At 39.4% G+C, this 8,679-nt stretch overlaps 1 protein-coding gene across 1 annotated transcript; it reads left to right on the forward strand.

Moving 5' to 3' along the window:
* Window positions 1-112: 112 nt before the first annotated feature.
* LOC105446839 lies at window positions 113-5,759 on the forward strand. Its single transcript, XM_011684164.2, has 2 exons — window positions 113-954; window positions 4,190-5,759. Exon 2 carries the CDS (start codon window positions 4,336-4,338, stop codon window positions 5,689-5,691), a length of 1,356 nt encoding a protein of 451 aa, XP_011682466.2. The 5' UTR covers window positions 113-954; window positions 4,190-4,335; the 3' UTR covers window positions 5,692-5,759.
* Window positions 5,760-8,679: the final 2,920 nt, after the last annotated feature.

Below are 8,679 nucleotides of genomic sequence, written 5' to 3' on the forward strand. Positions count from 1 at the left end.
TTAGATTTCCGGGGTCGTGTCCTCCCAGCGGGGTATTGACTCTCAAAGGACACGGATACCCAGTGGGTGCTTTCTGCCGTGACCACTAGTGGGTCTGGTAACTTCTTGGTAAAACACTTGTTCCTTTTCAACCAGAGGAAGATGACCATGCTTTGGCAACGAGAGTTTGTCCACAAGTTTCCGTAAGTGATGCCTTTCATCCAGATGCTCGGATTAAAGACTTATTGCAGATCGAGCTCGAGCTTTGCGACACCTTGCTTGGATGCAAATCTGTCAAATTTATTATATACCAGGATTCAGCGTTACGTTATTTGTCTACCAGTATTTATAACTGATGTCTTCGATCATTTTCTATAGCAATTTGATGCTCGACTCTATCACCTTGTCAGTGAGTTAAATATCATTCAATACCACCAGTGTTTGAGCTTCAGAAGTCGGGAATCAATATTTCATCCAACTTTGAGCAAGGTAGTAATTATTTTGCTGACTAGTACTTCAATAATCACTAATTTGACAATTGTCTTAGTCAGTTTGATTTTAACCATCGGATTATGAAATGGTTTGAAACTCAACTCAACTGTTCATAACCGCCATCAGCGTATTGCATTCATATTCATAGTGCTCATCACCATCATCACTTCAGTACCACCGCCATCCGCATCATTGTCAGTGTCGTCATAGCAACGGGATGAAATATCAAACTATTGTCTCTCAGTGTGTCCCTATAGATCTCCTGCAGAGTATACAGGGAAAGGAAACATTATTCTATACCTGCTGTTTTTGACCGTCATACCAACTATTTTGAAACTTTAATGACCAAGTTCACCTTGAGATGTGTGGTTATGATACATCTCTGGTCTGCTGGCATAAACTGCGTTCAGAGAGGACGAAAACGAGGAGTGTATAACTATAAGGGATAGAGAGGGACCAAGGAAAAACAAGACAGTATAGTGGGTGAGTAAAACGTAATGGTTACAAATTTTGTTGGTGGAATTCATGACATGAATCCTTAAATTCATACATAAAATTGTGTCGTTATTTAAAACACGATAGCAACTACTTTCGCCCCCCCCCCAAAAAAAAAAAATCAACCTATATAGTGCGATAGCCTTGTGAGTCACAAAATGACATCAATTTGTTTTTCATCAATATGAAATATTGCTGAAACATAATTTGATTTGTATGTTGCAGAAGAAAAAAAAATCAATTCAATACAAGCAAACATGATAGGGACACATTATGTAATCCGAACATGATTGCTATATGGAACATAGCCTACAAATATATTGAAAGTGAGCTCTAGTTAATTTTTCGAAAATAGTCGCTATCGTGTTGTAAGCAGGGCGGCGATCCCGGGGGTACGGGGGGACCCCACCCCTCCCCTCCTCCTCAATTTATTTTAGGGGAATCATCCTCCGGCAAATTTGCCCTTCAAAAAATGTATGGCAAATACTGACTCAAGACTTGCGACGCACTTTTAGGCTCTGGAGGGCCCAAGAGTGCAGTGTCTAGACTGATAAAAGTGCAAAAATCTTCTCGCTCGATCGCTACGCTCCCTCGCATGTTAACCTTCAAAATACTACAAGTAAGTTTTTTTTAATCTTGTTTTTCGTACCCCCCCCCCCCCCTGGTCATGCAAAGAAATCGCCGCCCCTTGTTGTAAGAATCATTCAACGGGAAGCTTTGCAACTTTTTGAGAACACCTTCCTTAGCTGTTGTCATGTTATTTACTGTTTGTTTCATGCTCAAAAACTATTAAAAGAGTGTCCAAACTGTGATGTAGATGGCATATTCATATTTATTGATGGATCAACACGAAGAAAAGTGGATCGCCCCCTCCCCCTTTATAAACTAAAAAGGTTATATTTTCTGTACCTTACCGAGGGACTGTGGGCTTTAAAAGTATTTTTACACCCCCACCCCCCCCCCCCCTCCCCCGTCCGTTAGGCAATCTTCTTCCCGGTTTTGTTTCAGATTTAATCATGTCGCATATTTTTTCGTCTTGACATTATCATTAGGCCTATCTCATACAAATTTATATACAAAATATAGTGTACAATAATTTTGTATCATCATGGCACGGAAATAATTATCATGGAAGAAAGCAATTGAAATGGATGATATTACGCCGCGATCAAAATCATATTGAAACAAGCATGATCTTTTGAAATAATTTGTGCATCGAATTCACACCACGCTATGTACATCAATATTTTCACACATTCTAAATGTTGATCTTCATGTACATCAATCCAAATTCACAGCGTCCATTTCCACCCCAGGTGAATTCGACAGGCGCACCGGAATACATCCATCCATCTCTTCACAAAAGATTTATTTTTGATCTCCCCTCATTAATTAAAAACGGCTTTCCCGCCATATCGCACATCACCTGATAGGGATAGCGTTCCGTTTCCATAGATACAATGTTAAGGACAGGATGTGCATGACTTGTGATTATTAATGCATTGCCTTTATGAGTTTGCGACCTCGAATAAAAATTGGTTCTGTTAGTGCATTCGGAAGTACATGCGAATAATTTGCCATTGTTGAACAATTTTATAGCAAATTCGTATACATGCTAACGCGCCAAAATTATTGTCTCGCGCACAATCGATTTGATAGTTTCTTGTCGACGTTTTTTTCATTCTGTTCAATAGATGAAAGGTAAACTTTTAAAGGCCTGTTTAATATTTCATTACGGGTTGATCGCAGATGACATTTTAAATAAAAATTAGTCGATATCTCATTTCATCTTCTAAATTGTTATGACTCACTTTGGCGGGATTTAGTTAGGACATGCATGATGCCTTTCCTGTACATTATGCTTAATAATCAAACACAACAAAGCCTCGATTCCCCTTACACAGTTTCCAACCCTTGAATCATGTATTTTATTACGTATATTCGGTATGTTTTACATAATGGCTTTGTGTAAATTTAAACATAATTGTTTACCTATAAAGATAATATGGTATGCTTTATGCTTCTGAAGATGATCACTTTCATCATTAAAGTTATTGCCATTGAATATCACTTTCCTTTCCTCATGTTGGTTATCAATGATCCCTAAAACATGTTTGCTTCGAACGTGCATGGGGAAAAACCAACGTAAATATTGATTCATAACGTTTTCCCCAAACATAATTAGTCGATAAGTACACGGGCATAGTCAATATAATTTGCAATTTAATTAGACAGTGATAACATTGCGTGACGGAAAGCGACTGAATACGCCGGATAACCCACGTTATGGGCGGCTTCAGGATGTTCCAATACCGGGGAGGGGGACGCAAATCCGAAAAATATCCCCGACGATAAAAAATAAAACTGTTATGATAAGTGCCTATTTTGATATAAGTACGTTTTGGTCGAGTCCACCTTAAATCCGACTCATGTTGTCGAAGTAGCTCCTATATTTAGGTATATGCTCTGCAATACGAAATTAATTGTGTTTGCGTGTGAACTCTGGCATGGTAAAATTGTTATATTGTTAAAGGGTAATGACCCCCTATATAGTCTGGATCAGGGTGAAACGTGAGCATAAAATTACCTTTTCGCTGAGTCAGTCCGTACTGTAATAGGTATGCATGATAAATTTGTGAAGTATGAAACGTGCAATTTCACGCTGATTAATAATTTCAAGTTGTAATACATTGGTATCAATTCAAATGAAGGTATAATTTTATCAACAGACTTTTATTGTCTAGAGGCATACAATTCACAATACTCTTCGTTTTATTGATAGGACAAGATTCAGTAAATCATTATGAGGGTGGGAAATGGTGGTGAGAAATGCGGGGGGGGGGGGGTCATGTTCAAGACTTTTGCGATGACTTTATAGCTTCTACCACATTATTAAAGTCTCATTCGCCTACCTCGACCCCCCCCCCCCCATCATGTTCCACCCATCACCCTCTTTAGAGAGATTTTATTTTTAATTGCTCTTCTGTCTTCCTTGCCCCTCTCATTGGTGTTTTAAAATACTGCGGAATATAATATAGATTAAACCGACAGTAATGTTCTCTGCGTGCTCCTCCATAATAAAGGGCTTGTGCAGCAGCATTCTATGATTTTAATAAATAAACACGAGCACAAAAAAACATATAATAAAATATGACAAGGATTAAGAAGAACTGAATGAACCCATTTCTAAATATTCTGTATCATTTTCTTTTGCTATCAACAGGTGCTTATACGAGTTCCTGAATCCCGTCATTCCTGGTACGAAACGATTGCAAGGATCAACACTTTTGAAACTCTAATACCGTCTCCAGATCTGAAGAATCAGGAATCAGTTCTTTAATCGTTTAGTGGTTTCCTCGAAAGAATATCATGTCGGTCGGGAAGTCAGAATCGCTGCTGCGTCGAGACGCTCGCGCATTCTGCAACAAGAGTAACCAGCGGACAATCTGGGAAGCTCGGCGCGACGAACGTCGTACGAACCAGCAGCTCGAGCGAGAACTGCGTCACATTGAGCGATCCAAGTCGTACCGTGAGCGTGAACTAGATCGCGATCAGGTCAAGTTCCTGAACAACTTCGTGGAGATCTTCCAAAGGCAGTGCGACATCGTCGCCCAGCGAAAGTCACACGTCGTCGACGTCGAGACGGTGAACCGAGACGAGCATGAAGACGAGACCAGTCAGTACGATACCTACGATGAGTATCTGGATGGATCAGGACAAGAAACGATGACCATCACGACGTTGGATCAAGTGACGACGGAAGCAGCATCTGGTGTCCAGGACAAAGCTGAGGAGAACCCTGAGATTCTCCTGGTGGCACAGATGAACCGACGAAAGCTACGGATACACAGGGATTCCCTCCTACCCATCATATACTCTCCATGCCCGTCCGAAGATGACTCGGCACCCAAGTTCTCGAGTCGGCCGAATTCACCGAGACCCCGTGTGATAAGTCCGTCCGAAGCCCACTTCAATATGTCAGACCAGGGGTCTGAAGCTTTGAAGTCAGACGAGAAAGTGATGTCTGAAAGGACAAGTCCGGATCAGGATTCTCCTCGAAGTGCTGCCTATCCGAGTTCTCCTCGAGATATCAAGGTGAACGTCTCCGCACCCGTGCTCCGCAGACGACAGCTCAGCCCTCTCAATCGGTTTAAGATCCCTGAATCGCACTTCCGAGCAGAGAGTCCATCCAGCAAGAACTCTACGGTGTTCGTCAACGATGTCCCAGATTTAGGTGGGTCGGTCCGGGGTGACCGCATTTATCGGCGCGGTAGGAAGCCTCAGCCACCGACGTTTAAATCGAAGCTGAGATCGTCCAAAATGGGGCACAGAAACCAGCTGGATTCGCAGAAGAAGGGCCGCGATTCCGGCGCCGAAGGAGGCGGTGGGGCCCCAATGGATGAGATGGCGCTGAACACCAAGTTCATGTTGGAGTTCGAGGAGGCGAGCAGGAACGCGCTCGACCCATACGCCAGCGGGACGGACATCGAATCGATCAGGAAACAATTCCTGGTGAACACGCTGGCCAAGAAACTCAAGATCAGCGCTCTGCGCAGCGGACATTTCGCGGAACTCGACGACATCCGCAAGAAGATCGAGCGGCGAAGAAAATGCGTCGAAGAGATTTTAGAAGCGAAGAGAAAGACGAGGAGGATAGCAAGAGAAAAGGAAATGAAGGAAAACGGGGAAGATGATACTGAATCGAATCATAATCAGAACGAATAGTGTACAGAGGATATATCTTAAAAGAAGGAAAGAACGAGTATCATAACCGGTCATAATTTACAGAGTAAGTCCACTAGCTCTTGAACTAAAGTCTTGTTCAGACACGAAGCGGTCAGCCGCGGCGGTTTTTTAAATATTTTTTATGATGACGTCAAGTGTAATACGCTTCCAAATTTATGTATCTTATAACATAATAGAGCTGTGAATATGCGTAGAACTTTTGTTGCGTGCAGTTACCATTCAATTACATTTTTACATGACTGTATAGTACCAACAAAAAAAATTAAAAAAACATACAGCGACTTTTTTTTTGCGGTGGTTTACCGCGTCTTATCTGAACGAGCCTTAATGAGTGACCCTGATTGGTTGAAAGTAGATGCACGCTTGATTATGGAATCGCGCTTCGTTCTCACTTTTTTATGAAAGATTCCATGCCGATCATCTTCAGACTTGATATTTTGAGAGGAAAAGGAAAGGGAATGGAGAGAGGGGAAACAGAGTGATGCTAAGCAATAGAAGAGAGAAGAAACAAGAGAGATAAAGGAACTGCTCTTCATTAAGAAAAGGATATGCTTACTTTATTATTCTTTAAGGTTATATTCATCTCTTTTTAAAGAGAACGGAGATGGGTAAAGAGATACATTTTGTAGGGAGAAATGTACATTTTTATGTTTGTTATGTTTTTATGAATTGCCAAATATGTGCATCAATGTTCGCCGGTGTAGGCCTATAAAAAACTACGTATAATTAATGGATTGTTGTGACACTATATATATATATATAATTAACAAGAATGGAGATGGGTACAGACTCAAGAGATATGTTTTATATAGGGTGAATAATGTAAGTTTTTAGTTCTCACTCTTCAGAGTAATATTACATTGATGCTACTCAAGATCTTCTCTTTCCGAAAGGGTGACGGATGAAATGCCAAATCAATACGTGCATTAATGTTCGCCAGTGTAGGCCTATAAAATATACGCAATTAATTTATTGCTATGACAATGTATTTTTTTTTTAAAGAGAATGTAGATGGGTAAAGAGACACATTTTTATAGGAGGAAAATTGTACGTTTTTAAAGGACTCATTCTTTAGAGTAATATTATACAGTGTATTGATGCAACTCTAAATCATCTCTTTACAATATTAGGGGTGACTGATAAAATGCCAAATCAATTATGTGATTTGTATTCGCCGGTGTAGGCCCATACAATCTACGCAATTAATGTATTGCGATGACAATGTATACATTGTTTTTAAGAGAATAGAGATGAGTAAAGAGATACATTTTATAGGAGGAAAATCGTAAGTTCTTAATTTCTCATACTTGAGAATAAGATAAGAGTAATATTATATTGATGCAACTCGAGATCTTCTCTTTCCGATAGGGGTGACGACGGATGAATTGCCAAATCAATTACGTGCCTCAATGTTCGCCGGTGTAGGCCTATAAAAACTACGTAATCAATGGATTGTTATGGCAACCTAATATATATATATATACAGTCAAACCTGCTTTGGTGACCACCTGTCTACAAAGACCACCTGTCTACAAAGGCCACATTTGTTGTTTTCCTTGAAAATGGTTTCTCATTGAATCATGTACTAAAGGAACCTGTCTACAAAGACCACCTGTCTACAAAGACCACTTTTTGTGTTTCCCTTGGGTGGTAACTATAGGCAGGTTTGACTGTATATATATATATATATATATTAAAGAGAATGGAGATGGGTTAAGAGATATATTTTATTGGGGCAATAATGTACGTTTTTTAGCTCTTACTCTTCAGAAGTACACTGTACTTCTGAAGAGTAAGAGCTAATGCAACTCAAGATCTTCTCTTTCCGATAGGGGTTACAGATAAATTGCCAAATCAATTATGTTCGTCGGTGTAGGACTATAAAAACTATGTAATTCATGGATTGTTATGACAATGTGTTATGCTAATTGTCGTTGTTATGTTACTGAAATAGCATTCTCCTGAAATCCTTGTCATAAATCAATATTTTGCTCCTATTGCTTATTGAGTTATCTATCATATAATTGCAACTTTTTTTATTTGGAAACTGCAGTCTTAGCACATGTAGATATCTTTTGTTCACTAATTAACATTTTTAAGCATTAGTTAACATGTTAAATTAGATGACATTGATGCCCGATAAATTGCCTAGGATAGATTTCAAACTATTTTATTTTCAAGGTATATTGTCTATCTGATGGGTTTTCTTTAGTTTTCAATGAACTGAAATAGAATTTTATTCTTCCGATGACACAGATTTTTTGAAAAAATTGTTCAAAACGTGTATATTATCAAGTCTATGTAGACTGTCTCTCTCTCTCTCTCTCTCTCTCTCTCTCTCTCTCTCTCTCGCTGTCTCTCCTTAGCCATCCTGAGCCATCTCTCTCTCTCTATCTTTCCCCTTTCCCTTTGGACCCTTATCAACTCTCCCTATATTTCTATCTTTTATCCGTTTTATGAAAGACTAGAATGCAAATATTTATAATTGTATACTATGCAATGAAGGCACTTGAAATAAAACTTCACAAAAGTACCTCCTGATCTTCATGACTTTGTGCACATATTTAAGTTTGATGTTTTGATGGTGTATCTTGTTTCCTAACCCGACTGCTAAGAAGTTTGTGTATGCTTATAAGTAAGCAACCACGGGACTGACAGCCTTAAGTCAACTCCGAGGGACTTGGTAATGACAATTAAAGCCTGCAAAATATGCTTTACATTTCTGTATCTGACAACACAGACCTACATGTAAAGTGAATACACGCAAGTACCTTAATTGTGCACAGGTGCCATTTAGGTGCCAAAACATGGGTCGGTCGGTCGGTCGGTAAGAATTTTTTTTTTGTTTAAACTTTTTTTTCTTTCTCCCTCTTTGGGCTGATATTTTGATGATGCTTTAATATTTTTTTTTTTTCACTAAAAAACGGTTTAATTTTTTTTTTTAAAGCCGACCGTAGATTTCAAGAT

This window comes from Strongylocentrotus purpuratus, unplaced genomic scaffold (genome assembly GCF_000002235.5).
Source record: "Strongylocentrotus purpuratus isolate Spur 01 unplaced genomic scaffold, Spur_5.0 spur5_scaffold_4, whole genome shotgun sequence".
NCBI lineage: Eukaryota > Metazoa > Echinodermata > Echinoidea > Camarodonta > Strongylocentrotidae > Strongylocentrotus > Strongylocentrotus purpuratus.